The 15,460-nt window shown below is 34.0% G+C and overlaps 1 protein-coding gene across 1 annotated transcript; it reads right to left on the bottom strand.

Moving 5' to 3' along the window:
• Positions 1-12,848: 12,848 nt before the first annotated feature.
• Positions 12,849-14,807, bottom strand: LOC126768668 (protein amnionless). The gene has a single exon (XM_050486911.1). It carries the CDS (start codon positions 14,754-14,756, stop codon positions 13,479-13,481), a length of 1,278 nt encoding a protein of 425 aa, XP_050342868.1. The 5' UTR covers positions 14,757-14,807; the 3' UTR covers positions 12,849-13,478.
• Between the last annotated feature and the right edge of the window lie 653 nt (positions 14,808-15,460).

The raw sequence follows: 15,460 nt of genomic DNA, 5'->3' as shown, positions 1-15,460 counted from the left end.
ATGTTATACATATATAACAATGATTAAATTAATTGAGGTTACCCGCATCAATCTAGCAACACTGTAGTTTGGTTTTTTACATTGCAAGAGTGAAATACAAAGTCAGTCCCATTATTTCACTACTAAGCATGCAACAACGTTCGCATATGCTTAAGTTAGACTTATAGTTTTTGACGTTAATACGCCAGAAACATGAAAAGGATTTGAATCTTTTAAATATGAATTCTGTAGGGATGTATATATAGCTCGTACTTGTCCATCGCTGGGACGAAAACTTTGGTTCCTTTTGTGAGGAAACTTACTCCACCTCGCATTACCGCTGCGTGTTGGATATACTTGTCTCAGAAATCATCGCTGTTTTCGTTAATAACCGGCACGAGGTGAATCATAAACACATTAAAATTTAAAACTTAGACGTACTTGCACGACTTTGAACCCGCGATCTTTGGTTAGAATCCACATACTATATCCAATAATCCTTCGTTCGTAGTCTAATTGCTCTCAATTATTAAGACCCTTATCACCAATAACATCAATATTTGCATTTTTTTTAAATAAATACCTCATCAGTTGACGTTATTTCTCCGAGGTTCGTCCTTATCCTAGGAAACTTAAATTATTTTAAACATAAAAACAGTATACAAATATGTCGATTAAGATATAGATCCTCATTATTGTGATGAAGAAGTGGAGAAAGAATTTTTACATTGCCTTTAGCATCCGTATCAATAGTGAGACGAGTCTGTGTTGTCTTTTTCATAAAATATTTCCCGTATATCCACAGTCTGATTAATTATGCAGACAGAATAATTTGCATTTGTGTCACATATTTGTGCTTACATTTTGTCTCGTTCGCTGCGGTGGATGGAAATATCGCGAGGAAACCTGCATATTTTGTCACACATTCTGAGACAAAACATTACCGCCAACCTGCAAAGGAGTGTTACGTGGATTATACAATTTAATTATATAAAATACTTGTACAGCTTAATTATTTAGATATCATTGTTAAATTAATGAACATGTTACATTACTTATAAAAACATTTAATGTGTCGAAAACCATTTTTTTTTATTAATCTGTGTACAAAATATTCTATTTGACTTTTCTCTGTCTAATTAATTAACAATAAACAAAAACCGAAGTACAAATGTAACTATTATGACATATCACGTATATAATATAATAAAATATTACACAACGAGGCTACTTATAAAAAGTCTAAAATTTATTATAAACTATAACAGACAAACTCTAATCCAAATCCAAATCTGGTCAAGCAGTCATTGATTTACACTGAATCTTAACATAATGACCGTGGCAGCGTATCAAACATGTTACCCAATTTAGACAGGGCCTTTTATAACGTTCTCCAAAATATTACAGCGATATTAGGAACAGGAAATAAAATTGTACAGTCACTGTATTTAAAGGTGCAGTCATACTTAAGTTAACATACACAAGCTTAACGTGACTTTGTTGGCAATCTATTTAAAAAAAAGAAAATTAGCATTTTATTTTCGATTTTAAGTTATATTTGAGAAAATGTAATAAAGATGTACAGTATTTTTTTGTTTAGACGTGCTTGTCTTTGGAAGTAGCTGTCTTATTTGAAAATTAGTTTTTACTTTTGATAGCCGCATTTAAAGGGAAGGTTTATAGTACTAAGGAGGCTTTAACATCACGCTACGTCCCACGGGGGTGGAGCAGAAATCAGATCAGCTAGCACTTGGTAATCCAATTACTAATCCCTTTATAATAAAAATGCAAAACTTGTTACAGGAGCCAGTCTCTAAGACTTGCCAACTACACAGGAGTTATTTTAGTGCATAGACAATTCGATTCTATTGAAAAGAGATCAAACGCAGTACCAACGTCTTTATATGGTTTCCGAGGCAGGATTAGACTCCGTTGCTAACTTGCTGACTTCGGTTTTCATTAAGAATTTCTTGACAGTAACAGCTACTAACTTTTAATAGCTAAAGCTAAAGACCAGCAAAGTATTTTAACTCAAAATAACTGTAAAATTGCAACATGCATATAACAAAAACCGAAAGTATTTGGTTTGTATACATATATAGTTTTTGTAAGCTCATATAATGACTCTATTATTGCTTAAAGATTTTGCATGTTGACCCACAGTGTTATTCTTTAACTTCCCCGAGTTATGCTGTTTGATTGACTTTCGTGTTGTGTCTATGTGAGATGTGTGCAAATTAAATTGTAACTAAAAATATATATTTACTGTTACGTAACATATATTTTTTTCAAATATCACATTGCGTGAATAATTGTCTGTGACTTAATACGTCATAAATCCATTCAAAATAATATTATTAATAATGTTAAAAAAATATTACAAGTGCAATATATAAATTAATTATTTATTAGACATTAATCAGACATTTAGTTAATTATACGTAAAAAAAATATTAAAGTCGGTATTTAAATATTTTTGCTATAATTCATTTCAATTCAACTGCAACGTTCCAAAATGAACCGTTTTATCGCAAGCATTTAAATCTGTAACTTGTACTGATATATTTATATATATATAAATTTCATCTTTTATTTGTAAAAAAATCAACACATATATACCAATTAAATCATTTTCTTGTAAATTTGTAAACAGCATTTGAAACATAATTATAACACATTATGTTTACACAAACCCTTCTTATTTATTAGACAAACCGCATGCGTTTTGTTATAATGACACCTAATTTATATAACGACTCAGCTCCCTTGGTTGCGTAACAACCGTATTCACTCTGGTCATATTACACCCTTAAATATCCAAAGAACAACGAATTAGAAATGACATCATAATAAATATAAAAAACCGAAAAAAAAAAACAATTTTGTTTTTTATATGAAGGAAAATACTTAACTGTGCTATAAAAAAGAATAGATAAGTACCATTGAATATAAGATGTTAATAGTAAATAATGTTATTTAGTGAAATTCATTAGTAATACCAGATACGATAATAAATTACGATTCGAAATATTAAATATTTTTAAAAAGGGGAATAACTTGTTATATTATTTAGTATCTATCTTTTACATAGTCTAATATCACAATAAGATGGTGGTGTGGTGGAGAAGAATGTGAAATAAAGTGACAAATTTCTTCATTTTTCTACGAGATCATAATATCTAAAGGTGTTTAGTATTTAGAAAATTTTTCTTGTATGTTTTAAGGTCATCCATTCATTGAAATATAATGTGTACGTATCAATTTTGTTAAATTTGAGTTTTTAAGTTTCATCTCATTAATGCTCCTATTTGTAGCATCGTATTTTTATTGGATAGGTAGGCGGACGAGCATATGAGCCACCTGATGGTAAGTAGTTATCAACGCCCATAGACATTAGCATAGTAAGAAATGTTAACCACCTTACTTCTTACATCGCCAATGCGCCACCGACCTTGGGAACTAAGATGTTATGTCCCTTGTGTACAGGGACACTGGCTACTCACCTTTCAAACCAGAACACAATAATACCAAGTACTGCTGCTTTGCGGTAGAATATCTGATGAGTGTGTCGTAACTACCCAGACGAGCGTGCACAAATTCCAACCACCAGTAACAGTTGTAGCGTTATTGTTCCACAATATTAGACATTTTCTAAGTAATTCCTATTTTTTGTCGATTAGAAACACGCGTATGACATTTTTGTTGAAATCTCTCTTCTATGGTGGCATTAGGCTATTTGCGGTCGCTCACTGTTCTATTTTCTCGCATTAATTTTAATTGAATGTTCTAATGAAGATTTAATTACTTCTGACGCCATTTTATTTAATAAACACGGCTTACGGTTGCTATAAAATTATAATAGAACTTACAGAATCATTAAAGAAATATTACAATCTATTTATTATGTCATAATTTTTAAAATATGTTTTATATTCACAATATAAAGTATCGCGTTAAGTTTATAAAAAAGGAACTTTTATTTGTTTATTTTCTTCCATACTCACGCAAAACAACTAATCTCATTGATAAGCTATTTTATTGTCTTTGGTTATAGCTTGAGGACGGATTTTGGGCTATAAAGGATGTTTAAACGGACCAACTTAAAGCCATAAACAAAGAAAATGTTAATACGCGATAATAATATATTATGTAAATGTAGACGGAGATTTTTTTTTCTTGTATCTGTGTGACTGTAAATCTTATATAATACATATAAGATTTGTAGATGCTAATAATATTTGCAGATAAATCACAATAATCATATTATATCTAGAAGTGGTGAAATGGTGTTTAGCTACTACTTTTAAAATATTCACAATAATCACTGTTTTGTTGACCCATACCTAAGAAAAATGTTTCTTAACGTCCGTTATTTGATACTTTTAAATTAGTTCGTGTAAGGACTTAACGTGAAAGTTAGAACAATATGATTGAATTTAATTGGATTTTTTTCAACCAATCAACGACCGATTTGTCTTTTTCTCTCTTGCTGCATTATGATGGGATTACCATCCAAATGAAAAAAAAAAACAAGTACTTTTGTTTAGTTATTATTTTCTACCGAGGAAAGGTGGCAAAAAACTCACTAGATGCACATTTATTAAAACATTTAATAACCCGTATAAAAACTACGTTACGCTAATTCGTATAATTATACGAAAACAAAGCTATATCATTATGGACCCCTAGTTACAGGTGAACAATGTTTCTTATTTACAACCAATGATACTGAACCCCGGCTAATTTATTTTTATTGCTAACCAAAGAGCTCACGTTTATTACCTTCCTCTATGACTGCGGACCTTCCTTCAGATTTATTTGGGCAGCTGCAACCTTTGGAACTTCATCTATAAATAAAATGCTTTTAGTGATAACAGCCTGTATCGTGTTAATACGGTTATTTACAATTTCATCGAATGTTCGTACAGATTACGTAAACCTACACATGTGTCTGTATCCGAATAATTAGTTCGGATGGTTTATGTTGATTTCAATATTTTGAGTTGAGTTTGTTTTATAATACACTTAGACATTAATTGGTACCACAAATCACTTGAATTAATATTCTTAATAAACTACTATTGTGTTCACTACTTATTATAAAATCAAAACCAAATTTTACTCAAATAAGCTTACATTAAAGGAAAGGGAAATCAGAACACACAAGTGCGCTAACACAATTGCACTCTCTGTTCCTTTAATTTCATAATCCTCCCTTGGAATTAATTGAGGCACAGCACCAATATCCGTGCACAAGACCAACAGCTTTACGTGCTCTCCGAAGCACGAAAGGATACACACTATCAACTTCCAAACCCTGGACTTCTATTAGATTACAATTACCTTGACAGAAAAAGAACTTTGTGTAGGCCCTACTGTCTAATTATTAAATCAAAGCAATTATATTAAAAAAATACCCACTCTTTACTATATTATTCCGCAATAAAAGTCTTATATAGTCTACAATATTATGATTGCTATTCAATATTTTATGACTTTAAGTAGCCATGAAGTACCGAGTATGTACTGCTCGTATAAGTACTGTTTATGAATTTCTAAACACTATAATATCTGGTGAGACCGGAGGCGTTACCGTATGGCGCTATAATCTAAATATTAAGGCATTTAATATTTATAACTAATCGCTAGACCCGTTTTCAATTACGTACGATATTTCATACGTTATTAAGGTAAAGTTTTTCATACATTTTCTAAGAACTTTTATTTAATTTACATTGCTTACGGCTTAAAAAAGGTTTTATAAGATGTCATTTGGTACGTGCGTAGGTTTTCAAAACAATTATACGTTATAAAAATATATTTCATTTTTAGTACTAAATGAATCCATCAGCATAGCACCAATATATAATATATAAACAAGTATGTAATATTATTAGTACTAATATAATATAGTTATATTATTTATCAAGGGATACTCAACATTTTTTTGGAAAATGTGGCTCTAATCATCATTTCTCGATAAATGATGCGAATAACAATTAACTGAAATCAGAATGACTTGTAATAATATATATATTTTTTTAAATATATAAGCTAGCGCTTGACTGTTATCACACCTGATGGAAAGTGATGATACAGTCAAAGATGGAGCGCGCTTGCCTAGAAGATTGCAGTCTCTGTTCCTTTAATTCACTCTAGTCTTGAAGGTACCCATATTGTTGGTGGTGGGAAAAACAGAGATCGGGAGGGTATTCCAGATCTTAGTGGTGCGTATCAGAAACGAGGAAGCAAATCGTTTCGTACGTGTCTTAGATACATCAACTACGTACGGGTGCAGATCTTTACGATGCCTCGCAGTTCTATGGTAAAAAGGTGACGGAGGAACCAAATTAAATAGTTCCTGGGTAGACTCTCCGAAGTATATTCTGTAGAAAACCGACAGACAGGCAACCTGACGACGGTGTTCCAAGGTATGGAGTTTTGCGACCAGTGTCTGGTCGCCAATGAGCCTTCTAACACGACGATCCACTGAATCCAAAGCTTCAAGCTGGTACTTAGCAGAGCCGTCCCATAAATGGCTGCAGTACTCCATGCACGATCTGATTTGAGCTTGATATATGGTCAGAAGCTGTTCCGGTGTGAAGTACTGTTTGACTTTATTGAGGATACCAAGTTTTTTGCCAGCAGTTTTAGCTTTGGATTCAATGCATTGTCCAAAGTTGAGTTTGGATGTTAATATATTTATATTTTAATGTATGTCCCTGCAAGGCAGTGTACGTGTGCCTTATTATCACGCAACGCTATTTCCAAATCGCGCCACAGTCGCACAATATATAATCAGGGAGTGTCGAACGCGTCGAGCGACCGCAGAGGGCCCTCAACGCGAGCACACTCGAACATCTGTCGAGGCTTAAGTTTAAGCGGCGCCGTGAAAAACGGGGGATGTTTTCCATTGTAGGAAACTAAAGTATCGAGCGTTTTAACGGTCTGATGGACGTTCGAGTGATACTTAAACAAATATTGTACACTTTACGTTTTTCTCAATAACTAATATTACATATATAAAATATATTATTTAAATATTTTTTTAACATTTCTTAAAACAAAGTATAAAAAATATAGAAAACCTTTCACTATTTAATCTGAACGATAAAATCAGTTTTATTTACGGTACATAAACTTTAATCAATATAAAACAAACTATTGATAATAATTTGACTTAAAATGTGACCACATAAAGATTTAGTTTTGTTAATATTTAACGTTACCAATCTACGGTTAAGGAAGTAATCAGGCAGTTAAATGTGTCAAGCGAGCGGCTCGCGAAGCTGTTACCAGCAACATTGTAAGACCAAAGTAACGTTACAGTTTAAACATTGTTACAGTTTTAAGGCGTCGATGTCGCGTGTTTACAACCAATCAATTTCCTCGCGCGAGTTCTAACACTACTAAACACTTAAGCTATAAGCGAGCGGAAGTTACAAAATGAAATGCTATTTCAACAAACAGAAAACGTTGTATATCAAAGTGATGTCCGTAAGAAGATAGTACTACGAATTAAAGTAGAGGTGCTGATGCCAATAGCAGTTATATTTTGTACACTTTGTTTTTTCAAAATGTGTGTCAAAATATTCCAAAAGACTACGAATACTGTATATAACAGCTGCGACTATAATATACTTATCTAGATTTGCGCACCTGTACATATTTGACGTATTTAAGACACGTACGAAACTATTTGCTTCCGCGTTTCTGATACGCACTTCTGACACCTCCGTTTTTCCCACCACCTACAAAATGGGTACCTTCAAGTAAAGAATGAATAGGCATCTTCTAGACAAGCGCGCTCCACCTTAGACTGTATCTTCACTTTCCATTAAGTGTGATAACAGTCAAGCGCTAGCCTATACATTAAAAAAAACACTTATACTATCGTAACGTTTACTTTGTTAAGTTTAAAAAAACACTTAAAAAAAGACAACATAACAAAAAATTAAATTTTCACTACTTAAAATTAACTTAACCAACGAATTATTTAATTGTATACATCAACCCATTCCAAATGAAGCTGCAACAAACGTCGCTACTTTCGAAACAAAAGATCATCTATGTTGGGATAGATCGTGTGAATTAACCTCGTTTGTGCGACGGCGCCATATAAGGCGAGTGGAAAGCGCACCAGCCTTATTAAACGGAGCACAATAGACGCCTAATGTACGTTTAGTACCCGAAAAAGGCATGCTTAGCGCTTACACTGTCGACGGCCGGCGCTTGATTAGCCACAGGAGTTGTTCTACATAACTACGTTGTAAGGAAACTGCTGATCTAATGCACGAATTATGTTCCGAGGCGGATCGTTTAAAATACATTATACTAAAGGCCTTGTTAGTATGAAATCTTTACTAAAATTTACGATGATACGATTCATATTTACTGCAAGCAACTCATTTTAAATCAATAATCAAAAATTTGATATTATCTTATATTGAAAAAGCTAAAAACGCGTTTAAAGATTAAGAAACCAAGAACCCATAGATGAACTAACAAAGACTTAACTGCTAATGGCTCTAACCGAATAATTTATCTTCCACAGAGCTCGCACAATGCTTCAATCCGGGCGCTTCAATTCAAGAAAAATCACCCCAACATTCTCTCATCATTCACGTTCCCTATTCTCAAAACCCGAATACGTTTTAGAATTATTCTCGAATCACGAAATAAGATCTTCGTAATCGAATTACGGCCCTCTGGTAAATAGTTTTGAAATACGGGACGGAACGCTAAATAGATTGGTGTCAGAGCACTGATTTGATTTGCTCAGGCGACTTTTGTTGGGGATTCGATAGCACTAACATTGTAACCGAAATGTCGCTCGTAATAGGAACGTCAGAAAAGATTTGTATCAAATCTAAACCGATTTATCGATTCTTTGAACGCTAGTTGAAAACATTTTCTTAACAATTGTAATAATACAAGTTAACTGTCTCGTTGGTTCAGTGGCTTGATATAACGCCGCAGCCCCGGAGGTCCTGGGTTCAATTCCCAGGTCGGGCCAATAAAAAGTTGTTGGGTTTTTTCTGTCAAAAAATTCTCAGTAGCAGCCCGGAGTCTGGAAGTTGGAAGAGTGTACACTCCCGTTCCTCGGAAAGCATGTAAAGCCGTTGGTCCTGCGCCTGAACTCTTCCGGTCGTGTCGGATTGCCGTCCCATCGGATTATGAGAGGATTATTGTGTAGTGCACTCTCTATTCCCTAGAATAGAGAGTGCACTACACAAGTTAAACAATTTATACTTAATAATATTATAATGTATGCGAAATTGTTTGTCCATCCTTTATGACGCAACGAGGAAACTTAAGAGTACGAGTAGTAATGAAGAAATAGAGTAAAACTACATCGTTTTTTTATCGTAATAATATAGAACCAATCGAAGTTATTTCTTGCATAGAAATAGATTAAGGGCCTGAGAGTAATATAGGCTACAAATTTTAAGAACGGAAGCCAAGTCGCTGGTAAAAATTATTAGTTTCATAATTTCGCCAATAAAAAATAATTTTAGCATAAGTATAAATCATTTATGTTTTAAAAGTTTTGAGTTAATATGAAAAACGTGCAAAAACATAGAAAATGTCATAGGAGCTCCATCGGTTTATGGCGTCGTAAAGTGCAAGTCGACGCGTTCGAGACGTACGCGCGCCCGCCGTGACAAATGTCTAAATTCGGGCGTGGTATGAGTGAGAGCGGAATCGAAATGACAAAGATCTTAGTAATCAATAATATATATTTAAGTTGGGGATATTTAAAAATGCCTAAATGTTGATTAATTAGCACCTTGATCTTTGAACGGGGAGTTGGTGTCATTTGCTTTGCACACTATTACTATATTTTATACTATGATTATACGTAGTATAAACTGCTTCCCCCTTCCTTCTTAAGTCCACGCGAGCTGGTTCTCGATGTCACCGCCTAACTGTGACAACAATTCCATCGCGAACAAAGAAATTTGGCGACTCCTTTCTTTGTCGCACTTCCAAAAAATGGAATTCCTTACCAGCTCACGTGTTCCCCTCCTCTTACAACCCGGGTTCCTTTAAACGAGGCGTGAAGAGGCATCTTGCGGGCCGGCAAGGCGAAGGCGGCTAGTGCAGAACGTTTTTCCCGTCTGTACTGGCCGTCGTCGCGTTTGGACTCTACTACCACTTACCATCAGGTGGAGTAGAGTCATTTGCCCTCCCGGCGAATATAAAAAAAAAAGACGTGATTTACGTCAGATAAATCCCCATTCATCTGACAGCAATAAAAAAATAAAAGTCGGAGTTGAGGACAAGCAGAAGATTGTTTATTAAAAACTTTAGAATTACCACACATCTAAAAATATTTTTCGTACGAATTATAGTTATGTTGCCATGGATACATTTTTAATAGTTAAAGAGTAATGAAGTAAAGCAATTTAATAATAGAAGTCTCTGATTTTATGCAGATTTTGTTGTCCATTCAAACTGTTATTTTACTTATTTTATGGAAAATTTAAAAAACAAATATATTTTTTTCGTGAATCTTAACTGATGATCGTGGGTTCAAACCCGGGCAAGCACCACTGAATTTTCATGATCTTGCTTTGTGATTATAATTCATCTCGTTCTTTACGGTGAAGGAAAACATCGTGAGAAACCTGCATGTGTCTAATTTTACTGAAATTCTGCCACATGTGTATTCCACCAACCCGCACTGGAGCAGCATGGTGGAATAAGCTCCAAACCTTCTCCTCAAAAAGGGAGAGGAGGCCTTCAGCACAGCAGTGGGGCATTCACAAGCTGTTACGGTTACGGAGAAATAAACGATCGTACTTTCAAGGGTTAATGTCTAATGTGTTTAACATTTCGTATTATAAAACTTCCCTCTTAAATATTTATGATGCATTTGCATATATTTATTTTCACCCTATTTATCATCTATATATTATATTGTGTAATAATAATAAAATATGTGTACTTTTATATATTGTTAAATTTCATTTTTATACTTAATTGATATACAATTATTGTGTAGTTTATCTTGTATTAAATATAATATGAATGCGTGACCTTAATTTTATTTCTAGTTGTAGTACGGAGACTTAAAATATTGTCTTTTTCTTGTTTGTTTACCGAATCATCGCTGACAGTTGCAACTTGCGTTTAAATTTATAATACTCGAGTGCAGGCATCGTTGCGCCTGAGTTAGCCGGCTATGATAAACGCTCAAGGGCTCGATACTTGAAATAGTTTTATGACTAATATTTTATAGCTACTAACATTTAGTGGCTTATGCGACTAAGAGAAAGTAACTACGTTCATTAATAAATTCAAGAGTGGACTTTTCTATATGTAAATATACACATGAAATAGTTTTACTATCATTTAAATGAAAATACAACCATTTATAATATTATATTATAATAATATAATGGGACATTATTCACACACGGCCATCTGATCCCAAACTAAGCAGAGCTTGTGCTATGGAAACCAGACAACTGATATACTACATATACTACTTTTCATTTGTAAATACATACTTATATAGATAATACACCCAGACTCAGGACAAACAGACATGTTCATGCACACAAATGTCTGTCCTGGGTGGGAATCGAGCCCACAACCTTCAGCGTAAGGCAAGTATCTACCAGCACGCCAACTGGCCCATCGTCTTGCAGAATTACATACCAGGCTTATATTTAACTCGTTTTCAAAACAGTTTATGCTAAATACAAATTTTCATCAGTAGCTAGCCGTTAAAGCGTAACAGGCAGACAGGCAGACTTATATACAGGTATACAGAGTTACCTTCACATTTACAATATTAGTATTTGATAAGATCTAAAAACTTTTTTAAAATTCAAATAAAAACTGAACAAACTCATGGTCAGTTTGTTCAATTTTGATTTAAAATTTACTTTTGAGTTACAAAATAACATAATTATTACATTAATAATATACAAAGGATTATATAATATTAGTTTATACCTTTCTAAAACAAACATGAAGAGTTTAAAAATAAATAACACGTGCTAGAAAGGCGAACGAGTATATGGGCTACCTGATTGTAAGTGATCACCAATGCCCATAGACATTGGCATTGTAAGAAATGTTAACCATCGCTTACAACCAATGCGCCACCAACCTTGGGAACTAAGATGTTATGTCCCTTGTTCCAGTAATTACACTGGATCACTCACCCTTCAAATCGGAACACAACAATACCAAGTATTGCTGTTTTGCGTTAGAATATGTGATGAGTGGGTGGTACCTACCCAGACGAACTTTCACAAATCTCTACTATCATTAGATATAACATTTTTATTGTATTAAATGTTTAAGATTAATTATTAATTAAGTCTACAGACCAATAATAAGTTTTAATAAGCCAAAGCTTCACATGGGGATTGAGCTAAAAATACTCGTCACCAGATACGGCCGTCTGCCGTCATTACTGAACGTCTGAACGTCATCGTAGGTGTCGTTGACGTTTCGCGTAACGCGGGGAGAGACATAAATCAGTCTTCACATAAAACAATGGGCGAGCGACAATGCCTGATCGTGAGTACGCGTTTTGTTCCACGTTGAAATGGATTGAACGTTCGATTGTTCAGAGTGCGTGGAAAGTGCTTAAAACTGAAAAAGTGTGATATGACTTTGTTTAAAAACTTAAATGGTGTTTTTCTGTTTTTTATTTGTACATAAATTTATTAACTCTTTTATTTAAATAAACTTATACATATTCCATGCTTAAAAAGCAAATTTTAAACATTGTAATAGTGGTTAAGAATGGTGTGTTCTCCTATAATTGGTAGTAGATATTTTATTTACGTGGACGGCAAGCATATGTTGGATATATTTTTTGTACAATTAAATAAATAACACACAACCCAACAAATTTAACTTTAATTTAAAAAATAAAAAATAATAATAAAGATTTGCAGTAAAAACATAACTTCTCTGACAAAAACACTCATGTATCATTTAATAATCAAATACCCAAACTCTGTTGATATGAATGTTTGATTGTCGATTTAGGAATATTAGTTGTCACAGATAAACTACGAAATTCCGTGGCACTCTCTTTCGTCGTACAAGTATTAAAGAGAAATGATTAACGACTCTCATGACAGTCCCGTCTTTTGAGCTGTTTTGAAGAAACCCAATACTATTGATTGAGTTCACATTTAGCAGAGAAAAGGCATAGACACAAAGGGCAGAGCTTCAATATTGGACTAAGCAGGATCAAATTTCTCCTCGCCTTATCGATATTCCATAGATATTGTTGAGTTTCAAACTTCTGTGCTGTTTGTCCAAACTTTGCTTTCGGTTTGTTTAAGATGTTTACTTAAAACTTTTATCAGTCGGATCCATTTCCATGATGACTCGTCTATATTACTTTATTTAAACTTTAGCCTTATTAAGTTTAACTTGAAAACAATTCCATGCAAAATATAATCAATTTCAGATTTCTACATAAATGACAAATATAATTTAACTGATATGATTACAAGTCACTTCTATTCCTCCATAGCTGACTCTTCAATTAAATTCTTCCTTTTTGAGTCGTATAGCGGATTCCTGAAAGCAGTACCTATGCTAGATCCTATCGGTGCAACTGAATCTCTTCTAGTCAAAGAAACAACACTCTCAGTTCTACGATCAAATCTCGAAAAGAAACTGGGATGGCTTCGACCCATTATCGGAAATTTAATTTCTGGAAGTCTATAATAGTAAACATATATTCCCATCATTACTAAAATTACTGTGAAAAACATCGATACAAATATCTTTCCACCCAGACCTGATTTGTAAAGAGGACTCCCACTGATTTGCATCTGGTGCACTATGTGGTTTTCCATGTTATATGCAATAGCGTTAACAACTTCCGCACTAGTACCGCTGTATTCGTCGCTGTCGACCACAACAAGCTGCACTTTATTTGGTGGAAGTCTTCCAATGTGATAAATCAAATCATTTTCTCCAAAACTATCAATCGTTCGGCTCACTTGCTCTTTAAATGTTGTGATATCAAAACTTCGATCAATATCAAAAGCTATAATTCCCCCGCATATCTTACAACAATGTCCAATAGGTTGAACTGGATTAACACAAGCAGGCATAGGACAAAACTTAGCTGAGCAATCAATTGACAAAACATTATTTTGACAAGGGCATCCTGCTAGTGACGCGCAATGACCTCGTGCTACTATAATTCCAGTGTCTTCGTTTTTATTCAGAACAAACTGTTGAGTTTGATCGGACTGTCTTATGACGTAATCTTTAAATTGCACTGTATCAAGACTTTCACCGTTTAATTTGATTCCTTGAATTCTCTGAGTCTCGTCTGGTAAAATAACTGTAAAATCAGTATTACTTGGAAATTCCGCAATATCATCAAAACAGGGAACCCTTTCAGCATCTGGAGTCGCCTTTTTAAATTTAGATGAGGTCCATACATCTGGTTGAGCCCAAAGCGAGATAGACTTCTCCGTATAATAAGAGTTGCTTTCGGTCGTACAGTTATCATCCGTGATTGGACCAAATTCAATGACACCTTCCGTTAAAATCAGTTCTCCTTCCATTGGCAATACAAATCCACCCACCGACGTACCAGACTCTATTCGGATCGAGTTAGCAAGACTCTCTGGGAATACCACAGTTTGTTTCGAACACGGTAGTTTGCCGTCCTTAAAATTAGTTGGCAAGTTGAAACTTGTATTAGGTAACCATGTTACTTTTGCAGTAAGAGAAATTGAAATATAATTTAAAATAATAAAAAACGTATGCGAATACATTCTCGAATATGCGCAATGATCGAATGGTCGGTTAATGAATAGTTAATTCGAGAGCCGATTGTAATTGGATATGAAATGATGTCTGCCCGTTTGTTATCTGCGTTCCATTTCACATTGACACGGACTATCAATTTTAAACGCATGCGGTGGGTGGAACCTTAATTACATGCATCGATCTAAACATCGATTGGTGTTATTCTAAACCAAAATTACCTTAGTCATAGCGAACTTGAATAAACAAACCATAAGTTTTGATAATGTTTATATATTTACTCTTATTTTTATATATGTATGACACGATAAGAAAGGAATCAAACAAATCAGTTCTTAAAACTATTTATAAATAACATATGACCATGATAATAATTCACTAATCGTTTTAAATATGTCACTAATTTATATTCATTGTTATTAATTACAATTTATATTAAAACACACTATCTAAAAATGAAAATAAACAAAAGATTATCCATAATCCTAACTACGTTGCTTACTCGATCCCTAGCTTACCTCGATCTTGAGTGCGTAATAAAAGTCAGCGGGACCTTCCAAGACGCGATCGCTTGATGCCTTATGATTTATCATAGTAGCGCTAGGTGGTTAAGTACAAACCATTAATGACTTTCGGAGGGGCTGAAATTTAATAAGAGACTGCAGCCGTGCCAAGGAGCGTAGTTATGCAAATTTTATTGCTGGAAAAGCCT

Source organism: Nymphalis io, chromosome 5 (assembly GCF_905147045.1).
Source record: "Nymphalis io chromosome 5, ilAglIoxx1.1, whole genome shotgun sequence".
NCBI lineage: Eukaryota > Metazoa > Arthropoda > Insecta > Lepidoptera > Nymphalidae > Nymphalis > Nymphalis io.
This window is presented reverse-complemented; position numbering and strand designations above follow the sequence as displayed.

Excerpts from the sequence above, each read along its gene's own strand:
- LOC126768668 (XM_050486911.1), bottom strand. The coding sequence starts at position 14,756 with ATGTATTCGCATACGTTTTTTATTATTTTAAATTATATTTCAATTTCT.